The sequence below is a fragment of the Lates calcarifer genome, linkage group LG24, assembly GCF_001640805.2.
Source record: "Lates calcarifer isolate ASB-BC8 linkage group LG24, TLL_Latcal_v3, whole genome shotgun sequence".
NCBI classification, from domain to species: Eukaryota; Metazoa; Chordata; class Actinopteri; family Centropomidae; genus Lates; species Lates calcarifer.
Genome location: NC_066856.1, coordinates 18,238,712 through 18,257,759, shown reverse-complemented (window position 1 = coordinate 18,257,759; position 19,048 = coordinate 18,238,712). Strand labels below are relative to the sequence as shown.

At 36.6% G+C, this 19,048-nt stretch overlaps 2 protein-coding genes and 1 long non-coding RNA gene across 4 annotated transcripts in view; 1 reads left to right on the top strand and 2 right to left on the bottom strand.

Annotated features, from left to right (window-relative positions):
* Positions 1-7,501, top strand: part of drosha (drosha ribonuclease III) — an 80,672-nt gene extending 73,171 nt beyond the window's left edge. Inside the window, 1 exon segment of the mRNA XM_051066715.1 lies at positions 6,820-7,501. Coding sequence (XP_050922672.1) covers positions 6,820-6,950 — 131 coding nt within the window. The 3' untranslated portion in view covers positions 6,951-7,501.
* Positions 7,502-8,022: 521 nt separating this feature from the next.
* LOC108885080 (cadherin-6) overlaps positions 8,023-19,048 on the bottom strand; it is a 74,829-nt gene continuing 63,803 nt past the window's right edge. For both annotated transcript variants that reach the window (XM_018679262.2, XM_018679263.2), the window contains one exon: positions 8,023-11,561. In XM_018679262.2, the coding sequence (XP_018534778.1) occupies positions 11,059-11,561 (503 nt within the window). In that variant the 3' untranslated portion in view covers positions 8,023-11,058. The remainder of the gene's footprint in view (positions 11,562-19,048) is intronic.
* On the bottom strand, positions 12,586-13,266 carry LOC127139239 (uncharacterized). Its single transcript, XR_007809321.1, has 3 exons — positions 13,202-13,266; positions 12,956-13,052; positions 12,586-12,739 (listed from the first exon to the last, which is right to left on the bottom strand). It is a non-coding gene; the product is annotated as an uncharacterized LOC127139239 (long non-coding RNA).

Genomic DNA, 19,048 nt, shown 5'->3' with positions numbered 1-19,048 from the left:
TCTCTCTCTCCTACGTCTTCCTCCCTCCCTTAATTCCTCCCATTTCCTCTCCCCAGTGTACACCTCTGTCACCATGATTGATAGATGCTCATTGCTAGTAAATGAACATTTCCCCCCTCATAAATTGCTGTTTCATGTGACTAGATTAGCAATGTCTTTTAAAAGGTCAGTTAATTTAAAATCATCTCTTCAAGTCTTCCTCCCTTTGGTGCAAAATACTTCCAGTTCGAGGGCTTTGTCTGACATTGTGTTGTCACCTAATTTAAACCCTCCAATTTACAACTCACCCTTGAGCTCAATGTACTCTTCTCTTCCACCTCAGGTTAGTCATTATATGATTATAATTAATTATTGGAGTTAAAAAAAAAAAAAAGAAAGAAAAACAGGCTGCTCAATTTTAAAGATTACCAATACTGTGATAGCATTAGTCTCATGATAAAATAACAACAGTCGATCGACAGAAGAGTTACTGACTCAACTGATGAATCATTTCAGTTATTTATCAGGCAAAAACAACAAATATTGGCTGTTTTATGTTTTGGACAAACACATGCCATTTAAAGACCTCCACTGTCGAAGATTAATTAGTAAATAATCTAATCAATACTGAAAATGATCTTTAGTTGTTGCACCTGGCTGAAAAATCATTGAAGTGTTGGTTGTGGTTGATCAGATCTGTTCCTCTATCTATCATTTACACTTTGTTCTCATTATTTAGAGGTCATGTTTTTTGATGAAGCTGATCATGTTTTCATGTCGACCTTAAATTAGTCACTTTGGTATCAGAAGTCTTGATGTAACGTTCACATTGTATTTTGTTGTTAGAGCGTCGTCTTGCTGAGATGAATATTTGGTCAGTCAGCAGGGTTCAAACACGCCTTTTGAAGGATGTGTGTGTCTCCTGACCGCGAGCTTATATAATGAGACTCAAGCTCATCTGCTGCAGAAGCACCTGACGCATCAACTGCTATTGGAGCCACATTGTCTCTCATGTGATTGTCAAGGGCCTCGCTTCATTTGTTCACATAGCAAGACTAATCAAGGACATTAGCCCCGGTGTCATGTAATTCGTCATTGATTGTCTTGTTGGCCCTCACTGCAGCACTGGCTACACCATTACTCCTCTTGTACAACAGCCCTACCTTGTGTTGCTCTCGGATCGAAAAAACACCTTCCCCCAACGTGTCAGGATTCATTTCCATGTTTTATTTAAGGGCTCCTCGAGTATCAGGAGCACTTTGAGCAGGTCTGAACTTTTTGTTTCTGCTGCAGAGCTTTTCCTGGCTGACAGAATCCGCGGCTCCAGCGGTGTCGGAGAGGTGAGAGACATGGCTGTGTTCAGTCAGACAGCTCAGAGCTCATTAAAGAGACCGGGGCCCAATATTTGGTGTGTGTGCTGTCTGTAGCCGATCCGCTGGTGGCTCAGCTGATTCACATTTCATTATTTGATGGCCCACGTTTTGACAGTCTCCTGCCTGTATCTGTCAAGGCAGAATTAAATGTTAACCAAGGCCCAGACTGGGAGAAACATGAGTGCAAACAAATCGAGCTGAGAGCAGTCAGGTAGGGGAACAGAATCGACGGAAGGAAGGAGTCGGCGGTGCAGAGTTTCTCAGGCCCTGAGGCTCCGCGCACCACGCGCCGTTAGGTCTAAGGCGACATCAAATATACATGGAAACGGCTTAACCATTTATCATTCATCCTTACAGATAGTACTGTTTCTGTTTAAAGTCTCCAGTCTCTCTCTAAGACTCAGCTCCCTCCCCTTCCCTTTTTTTTCTTCCTCACAGCTGCTTGTTTCTCAAACAATGCAATATCTGTTGAATAAGAGAAGGAGCCTCGATCTGGCTAGTAGCTGGAAGGGAACTACATTCTTTCCTCTGCTTTCTCTAAACCCCTTAATCTCAGGATAAAAGCATTGGATGGATAGAGGCAAAGTAAAGTACAGTATGCAGGATCTCTATTCACTGGCTTGAGTCTTTTGTTTGCCCTTTGGCATGGCAGGGAAATCCCTTCATCAGCTCTGCTATACAGGCGCACTATTGGCTTGTTGACTGATGTGCTGCGCGTGAGCTCTAGGTGATAGACTCAGCCGGCTCAGTCTATTGTGGAGTCGTCTCACAGCCTGAGCTCACGCTGAATAGTGAAAGGACACTGTATGTTCTCGTGCCCTGAAAAAAGAGGGGGGAGGGGGCTGATCCCTCATCACAGATTCTGCATCCAGCCGACCATGTGAGCGCGCGTTCCAGCACTGCCGTCGGGGGCAACAACGCCGCCCGTTGTGCCGAGGCCCCGGCTTACCAGCAACTAACCCCCCCCACACACCCCTGAATCTCAAGACCGCAACCTGCGTCCTTGAGAGGAGTTACTGCATTGTCGATAAACAAAAGACCTGAGCCGATTTAAGTGCGTTAACACCTTAAACAGAGGTGATCAGTATGCAGAGCGCACCGTTCCTCAAAGGTGCTTTTCTCCACAACGGCAGAGAATTCTCAATATGTCTTAGCGATGCCCAACACAGACTGAAATGAAAAGCCTTGTGTATTCTTTAGCAAACCCATTCTTTGACGCCTGCTCTTGTGCCGCATGTTAAACAATGTAAATGGCCAAAGCTTTTTCTTTTTTTTTTTCCCCTCTCGAGTGGGTTATTCTCAAGTCATCTCCCAGGGAAAAACGCTGGTGATTTCCATATTTTAACTGCAATATGTAGTTTTCTCTCCGAGGCTCACCGAGTGTTGCTTACTCACTGAAAGCATATTGAAATTGATTGTGTGTTTCTCCGTGTGTCCATGCATGTGTGTGTGCGTGTCTCAAATTTCCCTCAGAATGATTTTTTTTTTCCTCAGTGAATTTTTACTTCTGGATTTTTTCTCCGTTTTATTCGATCTGTCTTCGTTTTAATAGGATATTGTCGTTATCTGGCGCTTTTCCTCTCTGTTGCCATAATGACAAATTAGTGTTGCAGGAGGAAGAATGAAATCTCCTCTTCTGTTCACAAGTCAAACACATATGTCATGTGAATTGCAGTTGTTTTATTTACAATAGGAAGTCCTCAAATTCTGATCACAAGAGCTGGTAGTAGACAAGCAAAGCACTACAGCCTGTGGATGTTCAGGGCCAATTCCTGTTGACAATCAGCTGAGGAATGTGTTGTTCTCAGGTCTGAGCTGAGGCCAAATACTGTTGACTTTATAAAGTGAAAATAGTAAAAGAAAATAGCTCACAGCTTCCTAGAGCTCTTCTTGTAACTGTGTTTAGTCTGACCGACAATCTGAAACCCAAAGATATTTAAAAGATATTTAGAAATTCAAGAAACTGGAAATAGAGTTTCTTGTGTTTTTAACTTGATAAATGATTTAAACTCTCAGACGTCCTGTCAATCAGTTAATCAACCGATTGTTTAAGCACTACATTTAACACAGGAAAAACAAATAAAGGCCTCTGACTGTGCTCTTTACTGCGCATTAGATGAGGCATTCCTTAAATAAACTGTTAGAGTGATGTGTTTTCAAACGACTGATTTGCTAACTAAGTACTTATCAGTGCCAACAGAGGGGGTTAAACACAATCCAGATGGATAATGCATCGCTTCAGCATGCGAGAGCCGTTTTTACCCGCGCTCCAGCGGCGTGTTTCTCCGGGTGTGGATATGGGTCTGCAGCAGTGGGACAGCAGCAGTTTCCAGAAAACACAATATCTGCGCCAGATAGTCGAATAGTTGGCTCAAACCCTGAGGTGCCATATTATCAGCTGTGAATCCACTGTCTGGACAATAGTAATAATTAAATTTTCCCATTTATCGGAGGATAACATACACTATCTGCCCGTGATACAGCGCAGGCCCTAAGTATTTAGACACTAACACAGTTTGTGTTGTTTTGGCTGTGTACTGCCGCACATTGGATTAGAAATGAAACAATGTGTGAGGTTAAAGTGCTGACTCTCAGCGTTAACAGTGTTTGAGGGTGTTTACATCTGTACTGGGTAAACAGTGTAGCAGTTGTCGACCTTTTTATACACAGTTACAAATGATCTCAAACATACAGCCAAAAAAAACCAAACAAACCAAAGAGTTTTTATGACCCAGGATGTTCTAGACTGGAAAAGTTAGTCTGAAGGTAAAAAGTCTGCAGAACAGCAACAGCTGGCAGAGCTTTACCAGGAAAGGTACAAGTTTCTGCTCATGTCTGTGGCTTTTCAGAAAACATCTGCAATCAAATATTAATGGATAACTCAGGGATTTTTGAACCTGAGTCTTATATTCCCATGTTTTTGCCTGTAAATGATTGATAGGGACAAAAATCTTTGCAGCCGGTGCGGTATTGAGCAAGAACACAAAACAGCTGCTGCAGTGTAAACAAAGAGTGCAGTTATCCTCAACAAAGCGAGTCGCAAAAGCACAAATAGTTAGTGTCTGACAACATTATGGACAGGATTCCTACAGAGATAGAGCTTTTTATTAAACAGTAAGATCCAGAAACTTCACTATATATCACCACCAGACTCCATTGACAAAAACAGGCATTTTATCAAGCGGAGCACAGGAGTTTCTAATCTACAGTGGCCATGATCTGTTAGTTTGTTTGTGTTATTGTGTGACTTTCAGTGGTGTGGTGTGGTAACTGATGTTAAGTATTCAGATGCGTAACATCAGTTAAAATACAACACAACAACACAAATAAACTAACAGATGGAAGCAGCGGCATTCCAGCAGCTCCTGTGTTCTGCAAGGTGAAATTGCTGTTTTTGTCAGTGGAGTCTGGTGGCTCTTACTCCTGAACAAAACATCTACCTCTGTAGGAATCCTGTCCATAATGTTGTGAGAATAAAAACCTGAACCTGTCAGTGGCAAAACAAGCACATTTAGTGGATATGTTTTGTATACTGATTTTACACCCAAACACGAGATAACAAGGCCCCAGTTGAAAAACCCTTTCATTTTGATGACCGGTATTTAAGTTTGTGTTTATTTCTCCTGTATTATTTATTCCTTTAAATTTGAAGACTGCATTTAAAGGGCTACAATCCCTCCTCTGTCAAAATAAAACTGAAACTTTACCTCTTACCTCTTCTTTCAGACTCAGTTTGCTGAGGTACAGAGCCAAAATAATAAAAAATGAGCAACTGTTCAAACACCTCCAAAGTACACTGTGTATAGTAAACTCCTAACAGAGAGGCCAGAGTGAGAACGACTATAAAATAACATTTTTATTCAGGTGCAGATCATTATGGCTCCTTCCTGCAGACTTTAAGACTTCTACAGGAAAAAGTATTGAAAGACTAATTTGTTGGGGTTTGCATGATAATGGTCAGCGACTGGAAAAACTGCACAGTCAGATTTGTGTCTCGGAGAGTTGACACAAACCACTGGGCAGCTGTCATGCATGCTGTTTTAAATTGGAAGTGTGCAGTAGGTAAACACCCAGTAATGTAAACACTTAATGGAAAATTACCTAAGCTATGAATATCAAAATTAGCGAGTGCTACCTGATGGGCCAGTCGGTTGAATTGAGCTCCCACTGTCATGACTGAAAACTAAAGGGCCACCCTATGATTCTCATGTTTTCACAGGAGCTGAAACAATCAGTCAATTAGTCAGACAGAAAACTAATCAGCAGCTGTTTTATAATCACCTGTTTGGTGTTAAAAATGTGTAAATATATTCCAGCTTCTAAACGGAAAAGATTTGCTGCTTTTTGCTTAATATCATTATTTTATAATAATGTTTCATCAAGTTAATATTTGAGACTTGTCTTGTGTCTGATATTATAAAGAACAAACAATGGATGATGAAAAGCTACTAAAACTATCCTGGAATTTTTTTTCTTTAAGTTGAAAGGTTGATGTTGTGGAAATGCATGCCTGCAGTACCACCAGTGACCACTAGATGCTAGCATGAGAAATTCTCATCGAGTTCCATTAAGAAATTGCTAGTCTTCATTGAATTACAAGGAGAAGGCATTATTATTATTTACTGATTTATTTTCTGATAAATGCAGAGTGTGTTACCTTGATTGACAGGAGTTTTAACCAGTTAGATTCAGTCTCTACCCTCATCATAACCACCCAGGCTCTCTTCCATGTTTGCCAAAGTTTGAGTTATGTTGCCGCAGCCAAGTTGGCAGTGAGTAAAAAAAAGCCAAATTGGGACTTCGAAACTTCCATTTAGAAAACGAATGGCTGATGTAGCCAATGGTACGTTCATGTTTTCATCGCCAAGTCGTAGCATTTGTCAGCTTTAAAGGAGGGCTGGCAATCAGCAGTTTCTCTGTGAGAGTTTTCAAAGCACCGACAAGACAATTAAACAACTTTTAAAGACCGTCTGTGCTCCAACTGCAGCACACAACTACTTCTTTTGTTGTGTTGTAGTTTGTCTGCTGCTTGTATGTTAGCATCCTATCAGCTTGTATCTGTTTGTGTTTTATTTTTTCCCTGCTGTCACACTTACACCATCGTATTACAGATCTCATTTAGAAATGTTCACTCGCAATCATGTTATCAGATCTCATAGTCAGTGTGCTGAAACCAAACAAGGCTTGTCTAATTTCTTGTTACTTCATCATTATTAATGAAATAACAACACAAGGGCAATTTAACCGCAGTACCGCCTGCGACATTTTCACTCATTTGACCAAAGTGACAGCATGACACTTGCTATGAAAACTATAGTGGGTGCAATTTGAGCCCTAAATTGCTGTCCTCGCCCAGTTGGAAACTGACCTTATCTCCTCACACCCCCTTTCCTCTGTGTCTCTTCTCTTTATCTGTTCTCCTTGGTCGACTTCTCTCTGTTTCCCGCTCTGCCTCTCCCTGTACCAGATAACTTCCCACAGATGGCTCATCAGAAGCGCTTCATCGAGCGGAAATACAGACAGGAGCTGAAGGAGATGAGACGAGAGCGGGAGCGGCAGGAGAAGGAGACTGACGAGGTGGAGGAATGCAGGAAGTGACAGCACCTTTTTTTTTTTTTTTTGCGATCTGAGGGGAGCCAATCAGGACCCGTGTCAACAATAAGGAGTCCTGTCAGCCATCCAGGCCAGAACTGGCAAAAGGGAGGTGCCGCTAGTTGATTGTGGAGCTGTGTAGTTTAGAGAGGATTGACAGACTGTTCCCCAAGTTCTACATGAACCTCAATGGGACACAGGTGAGGACTTAATGAGTTGATATGACTCTTATGGTCGTTATTTTCAAAGTTAAAGAGGGATAGAAGAAGCAAACAGAGTTAGAAATGAAGTAGGATGCTGTCATGTTTTATGCTGTCTGTACTGTAGCACTGTCAGAGGTGGCCTTATGCTGTCTTATGTTTATGTTTGGTGCCTAAACCTTAAGCACTGAGCTGATGACTTGACTTTGAAATCCTCAAATTAACAGCAGGAGCTCATAATGTTACTAACAACATGCCAACAGACATGGTTTTTAAATGGAATATGAAATGTTAAATAAACTATCAAAGCTAATATTGTTAATAAAGTCCCAGATTCTGTTCTGATCACTGGAAAAATCGGATCTCTTTCTTTTTATTGTCATCCTCACCCGCCCAGTGCTCTGCTAAGAGGCCTAAACCACAAAAGAGGGTTGAGTCAATTATATTCAATCACTTCAGTGTTGCCATCTGTCTCACATCTGCCACTCATCCTCTAATAATCAAAATGTGATTTTTTTTTAAACCTTTCTCTAAAACCTGATTGGCTGTCTCACAGATCTTAATTATAGATTGTCTAATTAACAATTTCCTCAGCTCAGTAGCCTCTGGATCCAGCTTTTTAACAACGGCCATCATATTAATAACTATCTGACATGTAGAGCCGAGTCTTTTATACTCAGATTTATTGTAGATATTACATACATACCTGTGAGGATGGTAAATTTCTCACCCACTAGCCTGTGGCTGCTGTCACGTCCCTCAGATAAAAAGTTAAATTTTCCTCTGTAACTAGAGGAAAGAGGGCGAGACAAGGACATAAACCTGTCAAATTATCAACCATCCACAAGAATAACCTCACAAAGAAAGTAGAGAGAGGCTGATTTTAAAGATATTTAATTGTGTCATATAAATATTCAGTACAAAATATCACGTTTTACAAAGCAGATTGATGAACGGCCAATGATGTAGGGCCCCTTACACTACCACGACCTCTCAAATTGTTTCTACATTGACAAAACTCGACTGCTCAATCACATTGTCACCAACATAATATACCGTAGTAGAGGTGAGCCGAGAGGCCGACTGCGTCTACACATCAACAACCACAGATCTATTGTGTCTGGAGAAAGAGGAACATCAGCGTCACCATCTAGTTGCCTCAAATGAAAAAAATAAAACAAAAACCCAGAGACGTGGCGGTGCGGTTACGTTACCATGTGCAACATTTTTCTGTTATCTTAGCTGAGCATGGCGCCAACGCTGGGAGGCAATTATACTCTCCGTAGGAAAACACAAGCACGTCTTCGTAATGGCAATATGCTGACATCCTGTATGAAGACAGAAAATAGTGAAGACTGGAGGAAAAATGCTCGTGGTGAGTGCTGCTGTCATGTTGATTTCCATTTGAGACCTCACGTCGTACCTTGAGGCAGAAAAGCAGTTTTTCTTAGAGTGAAGGGTTTTTAAACCCATTAAATGCTTATCATAGCAACGTTGCCACAGTCTGAAAATGGCCACTTACACAATGGGAGCTCCAGCAACAAGCTAATAAACAAAACGAGAGGGCAAAAAAAGAGAACATGTGTATACAATAACCGAGCATAAAGAATTTTCCAGCCACTGTTGTAGAAATTGGATTGTTTAATGCGCTGCAGTGTTGTTGATGTCAAGCCTGATTCAGAGGACAGAAAGGAAAAAAGTAGCACTTCGGCAATTATGCCATTGTGTTTTGTTATTACTGTTTGAAATGTCTGATAAATGTCAGCCTCTTCACAGGTTGGCCTTTTGCTAAAGTGAGGGCAGAGCTTGTTTTAGCCTGGTTTTTTATTGTTGATATCATTCTGCCCTCCCAGTTCGACCAGCCATCTTTATTTCTAAACTGTTTTATTCATACTTGGGAGGTCTTACAGTGATTTAACAATGTTGCTGTTTAAAGAGCAATTTGGGTTTTTTTCTTTTTAATCTCCCAAATCACATTTAGACCTAAAGCGTGTTGTGTGTTCTTGCTGCAGGATAATGTTTTGACCTTCTCTCTCTGAGCCGAGGACACACCTCTGGGTTTAAGAACCTTATTCCGCGCAGCTCAAAGGTCAGACGCCCCTCGATAAGCATCTTTATGGAAAAGGCCGTTCGTCCCGCAGGAAATCAGCTGAGTAAAGCCCTCAACACTTGAACTAGCTTCATGTTCAACACTACATACAGTACATGTAATGAGGGGCAGGGACCAGAGTACAGTAACAGGAAGATTTCATCTTTTTAAAGGAAAATACTGGTGTTCTTTGCTTTTTGGCACATTTCTGTTACTGAAGTGTTATGTTACATTATTATACATTCCACTGTGCAGGACAGAGCCCTTTACAGGACATAAAATCTTGATGAAACAAGTGCAGATTTGATCTTAAAAGCAGGAGAAGCTCTTACATTAGATTTATTTTTTAATGCTGTTAAGTTGTGGTACATTTAAAGGGTCTTTTAGATTAATTAATGACAAGAATCCGACCCCAAAATCAAACAAACCTGTCGTCTGTAGGCCATTTATCTTTGTTTTATAATTTAAGGCAACTCTTCTGATTCATATCATGGACTTTGATGCTTTGTCACATTAAGTATAAAAGAGTCCAAGTTTAAACAGGCGCAGAATTTTTCTATAAATTCCAATCAACAGTATCATCGTTGCCGCTTGGTACATTGATTCAAATCCTGTTTTTCTTAATCACCTGAAGAGATAAAATAAACCATTTAGGCAAAGAAAGTAAAACTGCATGATGAATTTTAATGATAACTGTCCACGAGATGTTTCATCCAATCTAATTTGATGCTGTAGTTTCAAGCTCAGTGGCGTCCTCTGGGAGCTACTCAACTTCCATCATGCTGCAGTTTGTGTAGTGGAGATGAGCAAAAAAGGCCAACAAGACCAGTATTTTCCTCTTAACTGAGCCTGGCACACAGTAGATTGGTGAATTTATTTACCAGTGTAGCATAGAAAATAACACTATTTCTGTGTACTAGAAGAAAATGGTTCTGACGACATTCAGCTCAGTAAGGAAATATTTGGTATTTCGGCTCACCGCACAGCAAATGCTAAAAGCTGCGTGGAGATGAAAATCAGATACTGCAAACAAAACTGACAAACTAGTGTGTATTTGTGTTTGTTGTGGCCCTTAAATCTCCACAGTCATTTACCACAGCTTCATGTAAGCTTTAAAGAACATTAGCCACTTGTCAACAGCTATGTGCCACCACTAACACAAAGTCTCACGTTGTGCACGTTTATTTCTCTTTTTATCATTAGAAATGAAAATACCAAAAATGTTGTGGCACTTGTGGCTCAAGCAGAGCTGTTGATGAGTGGCTAATGCTAGGCAGCGATCACTGAAAGGGAGGGAACCATTTGGACAATAGAAATCCCTAGAAAAACAAAACAACTGTACAGCGTATTGTATCATATTACCGTACGTACACAAGCTAAGATAGAACTCACAATATGCAGCATGTTGTTGTCCCAGAAACACTGAAAAATACATAGGCATATCTGTTGGTTTACAAAACTGCTTGTTGAGTGTGTCCATCACAGGCAGCTTTGGAAAATCAAACCAAAAAAAAAAAAAAAAGTATAGATATATTTGGGCCTCATGAACACCCCATATACACACAAAAAAGTCTTGACACAAAGTCTCTTTTCACTGTGCCCTCGCAAAAAACGGAACTAACACTGACTGGACACACAAAGCCTACGTCTGGTCACCAGAGGGACAACTGAATGGTGATCGATGGCGGTGAAAGAGCACTTAGACGCTGCTCGTTTCTCTGTCCTTGCGCCATTTCTCTTGCCACACATGCACCAGAATTGGCCAAAAGTTTTAAACATGTGTTTTGCTTCACATTTCTCTCCTCTTCTGTGTGCCAGGCTCTCGTTAGGAATCCCTGTCGCTGTCATCGCCCCCGTACATGTCCGCCAGTTTCTTAAACCGTGGTCCCCACTCGCTCAGGTAGTTGTAGTCCTGGTCGCCCTCGGTGGTCACAGACTCCAGTGAGCTGAGGGACTCCGCTACGGAACCGTTCCCCTCGTAGGCGTAGGTGGCCAGGGAGTCGTAAGGCGGCGCTGTCGGGTCGCTGTCGTTGTCCTGGAGCCTCTGGTTGATGAAGTCCCTCACGTCCCCGTTATTGTCCCGCGTCGGAGGCAGCACAGGCCGTCGGACCGGAGGGTAGAAGGTCTCTGGGACGATGTCCCTCCGCTGCTTGCTCTCCTCGATGGCCTCCGGGTTGCGCAGCGTGCCGATATCAAAGGCCTGAGTGTCCTCCTCTCCGCCCCCCTCGTCGTTGTAGCTGACGACGTTGTCTCTGACATCCTCTTTGGAGATGATCAGAGGCTCCTTCTTCCTCTGTCTCCTCAGGGCAGCAAACAGCACCACGATCACTACAGGGAGAACACAAACAAAGAGAACAAATAACAGAGTTTAGTGACTTTTGCTGTTGTTTCGTTGCTCTCTCTCCTTGTTCTGAAGGCCAGTGACTGTCCAGGGGGAATTGTTGATGTTGCGTGAGTGTTCACTGATGTTCAGGGACTTTGTCTGACTTTGTAGAACAGGCTCGGCTACCACAAGGATGCATTATGTATTTTTCCCTCCTCAGCGCTGCTGCAGATCACAAAGGAATGCAGTTTAGGAACATAGCAAACTACCTTGTGTGCTAGAAATGTCGCTCGTGTACCATTTAAGAGTCGCATCTGACCTTTGTACCTTACATACACAGGTCATGGAGTGTAATGTTGTTTGAATACATTTAAATGATCTTTGAAAAACTCTTAAGTTGGATATGTAGCATATTTGCTACATAACCAACCTATTATCAAGGCCTACAGTGTCCAGAAACTGAATCACCACTCAAACTTTGTGGAGAGATTCCTAAGTCTATTAACTTTCGTTTATTCTTTGCGTTCACAGGCAGTCAACCATATGTGATACTAAACTATTTGCTGTTGGCGATGATACCTGACATCCTTTCAGTTCTAGCAGGTGTGGTATTATTGTATTGTATTGTATTGTATCAGGTCATGGCATTTCTAAGTGCTACAGAAAGACAACTGAGGGTCTTGACGATGTTTCACTTATTCAAAAGACTTCTGACTACCAGGTCTCTCACATGATGGCCAGGTCAGTCAACGAGTCACATGGGACCTCTGTGACTCTTAAGGTGTTAACAACCATTTTTGACACCTTACTATACTATGACTTTTTTGACCATTTTTGACCACTTTTGACCATTTTTGACTTTTTCGACCACTTTTTGGACCATTTTTGACATTTTTGACGCCTTACTATACTATGACTTTTTTGACCATTTTTGACGCCTTACTATGACTTTTTTGACCATTTTTGACGTTTTTGACCACTTTTGTCCATTTTTGACGCCTTACTATACTATGACTTTTTGACTTTTTGACCACTTTTGTCCATTTTTGACGCCTTACTATACTATGACTTTTTTGACCATTTTTGACCACTTTTGACCATTTTTGACGCCTTACTATACTATGACTTTTTTGACCATTTTTTGACCACTTTTGACCATTTTTGACGCCTTACTATACTATGACTTTTTGACCATTTTTTGACGTTTTTGACCACTTTTGACTTTTTGACCATTTTTGACGCCTTACTATACTATGACTTTTTTGACCATTTTTGACGTTTTTGACCACTTTTTGACAGCTTTTTGACCATTTTTGACGCCTTACTATACTATGACTTTTTTGACCATTTTTGACTTTTGACACTTTTGACCATTTTTGACGCCTTACTATACTATGACTTTTTTTGACCATTTTTGACGTTTTTGACACCTTACTATACTATGACTTTTTTGACCATTTTTGACCACTTTTGACCATTTTTGACGCCTTACTATACTATGACTTTTTTGACCATTTTTTTGACTTTTTTTGACCATTTTTGACCATTTTTGACGAGCCTTACTATACTATGACTTTTTTGGACCATTTTTGACGCCTTACTATACTATGACTTTTTTTTGACCATTTTTGACGCTTTACTATACCTATGACTTTTTTGGACCATTTTTGACGCCTTACTATACTATGACTTTTTTTGACCATTTTTGACCTATATTTTGACAGCATTTTTGACCACTTTTTTGACCATCTTTTGGACTGGTTTTTGACACCTTACTATACTATGACATTTTTTGACATTTTTGACACCTTACTATACTATGACATTTTTTTTTGACACCTTACTATACTATGACATTTTTGATTTGATGACATTTTTTGATTTTTGACACCTTACTATACTATGACATTTTTTGACCATTTTTGACGCCTTACTATACTATGACATTTTTTGACCATTTTTTGACACCTTACTATACTATGACATTTTTTTTTTTGACCTTTTTTGACCTGACGATGACATTTTTTGACCATTTTTGACTTACTATACTATGACATTTTTGACATTTTTTGACATACTATACTTTGACATTTTTTGACATTACTATACTATGACATTTTTTGATGGTTTTGACACCTTACTATACTATGACATTTTTTTTTTGACGCCTTACTATACTATGACATTTTGATTTTTTTACACTATGACATTTTTGACCATTTTTGATTACTATACATGACATTTTTGACCACCTTACTATACTATGACATTTTTTGACATTTTTGACACCTTACTATACTATTTTTTTGACCATTTTTTGATACTATACTATGACATTTTTGACCATTTTTGATGTACGATGACACTTTGTTTTTTGACACCTTACTATACTATGACATTTTTTGATGGTTTTTGACACCTTACTATACTATGACATTTTTTGACCATTTTGACGATTTTTTGACATTTTTGACATACTATGACTTGACACCTTTATACTATGACATTTTTTGATGGTTTTTGACACCTTACTATACTATGACATTTTTTGACCATTTTTGACCTTTACTATACTATGACATTTTTTGACCATTTTTGACGCCTTACTATACTATGACATTTTTGACATTTTTTGACACCTTACTATACTATGACATTTTTTGACACCTTACTATACTATGACATTTTTTGATTTTTTGACTATACTATACTTTTGACTATGACATTTTTTGATTTTTGATGGTTTTTGACACCTTACTATACTATGACATTTTTTTTTGGACATTTTTTGACGTACTATGACATTTTTGATTTACTATACTGACATTTTGATTTTTTGACACCTTACTATACTATGACATTTTTTGACCATTTTTGACCTTACTATACTATGACATTTTTTGATGGTTTTTGACACCTTACTATACTATGACATTTTTGATTTTTTGACACCTTACTATACTATGACATTTTTTGATTGACACCTTACTATTATGACATTTTTTGACCATTTTTGACGCCTTACTATACTATGACATTTTTTGATGGTTTTTGACACCTTACTATACTATGACATTTTTGACATTTTTTGACACCTTACTATACTATGACATTTTTTGACACCTTACTATACTATGACATTTTTTTGACTTTTGACACCTTACTATACTATGACATTTTTTGACCATTTTTGACGTTGACATTTTTTGATACTATGACATTTTTTTGACATTTTTGACACCTTACTATACTATGACATTTTTTGATTTTTGACACCTTACTATACTATGACATTTTTTGATTTTGACACCTTACTATACTATGACATTTTTTGACCATTTTTGACGTATACTATGACATTTTTGACATTTTTGATTACTATACCATTTTTGTTTTTGACACCTATACTATGACATTTTTTGACACCTTACTATACTATGACATTTTTTGATTTTTTGACACCTTACTATACTATGACATTTTTTGACCATTTTTGACGCCTTACTATACTATACATTTTTGACATTTTTGACACCACTATACTATGACATTTTTTACTATACTATGACTTTTGATTTTTGACACCTTACTATACTATGACATTTTTTGACCATTTTGATACTATACTATGACATTTTTTGACCATTTTTGACCCTTACTATACTATGACATTTTTTTTTTTGAACCTTACTATACTATGACATTTTTTGATTTTTTGCTTACTATGACATTTTTGACCATTTTTGACCTTACTATACTATGACATTTTTTGATTTTTGACACCTTACTATACTATGACATTTTTGACATTTTTATACTATACTTGACATTTTTTGACATTTTTTGACACCTTACTATACTTATGACATTTTTGACACCTTACTATACTATGACATTTTTTGATGTTTTTGACACCTTACTATACTATGACATTTTTTGACCATTTTTGACGCTTACTATACTATGACATTTTTTTTTGACACCTTACTATACTATGACATTTTTTGATTTTTGACACCTTACTATACTATGACATTTTTGATTTTTTGACACCTTACTATACTATGACATTTTTTTTTGATATACTATGACATTTTTGACCATTTTGACCTTACTATACTATGACATTTTTTGACATTTTTGACACCTTACCATTTTTTGACTATTTTTTGATTTTGACACCTTACTATACTATGACATTTTTTGATTTTTGACACCTTACTATACTATGACATTTTTTTTTTTGGACATTTTTGTTTTTGACATTTTTTGTTTTTGACACCTTACTATACTATGACATTTTTTGTTTTTTGACACCTTACTATTATGACATTTTTTGATTTTTGACACCTTACTATACTTTTTTTGACCATTTTTGACTATGACATTTTTTGACCATTTTGACACCTTACTATACTATGACATTTTTGACCATTTTGATACTTACTATGACATTTTTTGACCATTTTGACATTTTTTGACAGTTTTTGACACCTTACTATACTATGCATTTTTGACACCTTACTATACTATGTGATTTTTTGACACCTTACTATACTATGACATTTTTTGACCATTTTTGACCTTACTATACTATGACATTTTTGACCATTTTTGACTTACTATACTATGACATTTTTTGACATTTTTGACACCTGTACTATGACATTTTTTGACCATTTTTGACCTTACTATACTATGACATTTTTGATGGTTTTTGACACCTTACTATACTATGACATTTTTGACCATTTTTTGACTTACTATACTATGACATTTTTTGTTGACATTACTATACTATGTTTTTGACTATGACATTTTTGATTTTGACACCTTACTATACTATGACATTTTTTGACCATTTTTGACGCCTTACTATACTATGACATTTTTTGACATTTTTGACACCTTACTATACTATGACATTTTTTGAATGTTTTTGACACCTTACTATACTATGACATTTTTTGATTTTTGACACTTACTATACTATGACATTTTTTGACCATTTTTGATTACTATACTATGACATTTTTTTTTTTGACTTACTATACTATGTTTTGACATTTTTGGACATTTTTTGACTATGACATTTTTTGATTTTTTGACACCTTACTATACTATGACATTTTTTTGATTTTTGACTATGAATTTTTTGATTTTTGACACCTTACTATACTATGACATTTTTTGACCATTTTTGACACCTTACTATACTATGACATTTTTTGACCATTTTTGACACCTTACTATACTATGACATTTTTTGATGGTTTTTGACACCTTACCTTTTTGACTTTTTTGACCATTTTTGACACCTTACTATACTATGACATTTTTGACATTTTTGGTTTTTGTTTTGATACTATACTATGACATTTTTTGACCATTTTTTTACTATACTATGACATTTTTTTTTTGACACCTTACTATACTATGACATTTTTTGACCATTTTTGACACCTTACTATACTATGACATTTTTTGATGGTTTTGACACCTTACTATACTATGACATTTTTGATTTGTTTTTGTTTTGACACCTTACTATACTATGACATTTTTTGATTTTTTGTGACATTTTTTTTTGACCTTACTATACTATGACATTTTTTGACCATTTTGACACCTTACTATACTATGACATTTTTTGATTTTTGACTATACTATGACATTTTTGATTTTTTTACTATACTATGACATTTTTGACCATTTTTTACTATACTATGACATTTTTTGACCATTTTTGACGCCTTACTATACTATGACATTTTTTGACATTTTTGACACCTTACTATACTATGACATTTTTTGACCATTTTACTATACTATGACATTTTTTGACCTTTTTGATGCCTTACTATACTATGACATTTTTTTGATTTTTGACATACTATACTATGACATTTTTTGACATATACTATGACATTTTTTGATGGTTTTTGACCCTTACTATACTATGACATTTTTTGACCATTTTTGACGACTATACTATGACATTTTTGGTTTTTGACACCTTACTATACTATGACATTTTTTGATTTTTGATTTTTGACACCTTACTATACTATGACATTTTTTGATTTTTTGACACCTTACTATACTATGACATTTTTTGTTGACCTTACTATACTATGACATTTTTTTGACCATTTTTGACTATGACATTTTTTTGACTATTTTTTGACTATGACATTTTTTGACACCTTACTATACTATGACAATTTTTGATTTTTGATGACATTTTTTTGACCATTTTTTTTACTATACTATGACATTTTGACACCTTACTATACTATGACATTTTGATGGTTTTTGACACCTTACATTTTTTGATTTTTGGACATTTTTTTTTGACACCTTACTATACTATGACATTTTTGATGGTTTTTGACTATGACATTTTTTTGACATTTTTGACACCTTACTATACTATGACATTTTTGACCATTTTTGACACCTTACTATACTATGACATTTTTGATGGTTTTTGATACTATGACATTTTTTGATTTTTACCTTACTATACTATGACATTTTTTGACCATTTTGACCTTACTATACTATGACATTTTTGACCATTTTTGACGACTATGACTTTGACATTTTGACACCTTACTATACTATGACATTTTTTGACATTACTATACTATGTTTTTGACGGACATTTTTTGTTTTGTGTTTTTGATTTTTTGATTTTTGACACCTTACTATACTATGACATTTTTGACCATTTTTGACACCTTACTATACTATGACATTTTTTTGATTTTTGTTACTATACTATGACATTTTTGATGGTTTTTGACACCTTACTATGACATTTTTTGATTTTTTGGACATTTTTTTTTTTACTATACTATGACATTTTTTGATTTTTGACACCTTACTATACTATGACATTTTTTGACATTTTTTTACTATACTTTTTGACATTTTTTTACTATACTATGACATTTTTGATTTTTGACCTTACTATACTATGACTTTACATGACCCATTTTTGACCTTACTATACTATGACATTTTTTGACCATTTTTTACTATACTATGACATTTTTGACTTGACACCTTACTATACTATGACATTTTTTGACCATTTTTGACTATGACATTTTTGTTTTGACTTACTATACTATGTTTTTGACTGACATTTTTTACTATACTATGACATTTTTTGTACTATACTATGACATTTTTTGACCATTTTTTGATTTTTGGTTTTTGACACTTATATACTATGACAATTTTTTGATGGTTTTTGACACCTTACTATACTATGACATTTTTTGATTTTTTGACCTTACTATACATGACTTTTTTTTTGATACTATACTATGACATTTTTTGATTTTTGACGCCTTACATACTATGACATTTTTTGACATTTTTTACTATACTATTTTTTGACACCTTACTATACTATGACATTTTTTTTACTATACATGACATTTTTTGATTTTTGATGGTTTTTGACACCTTACTATACTAT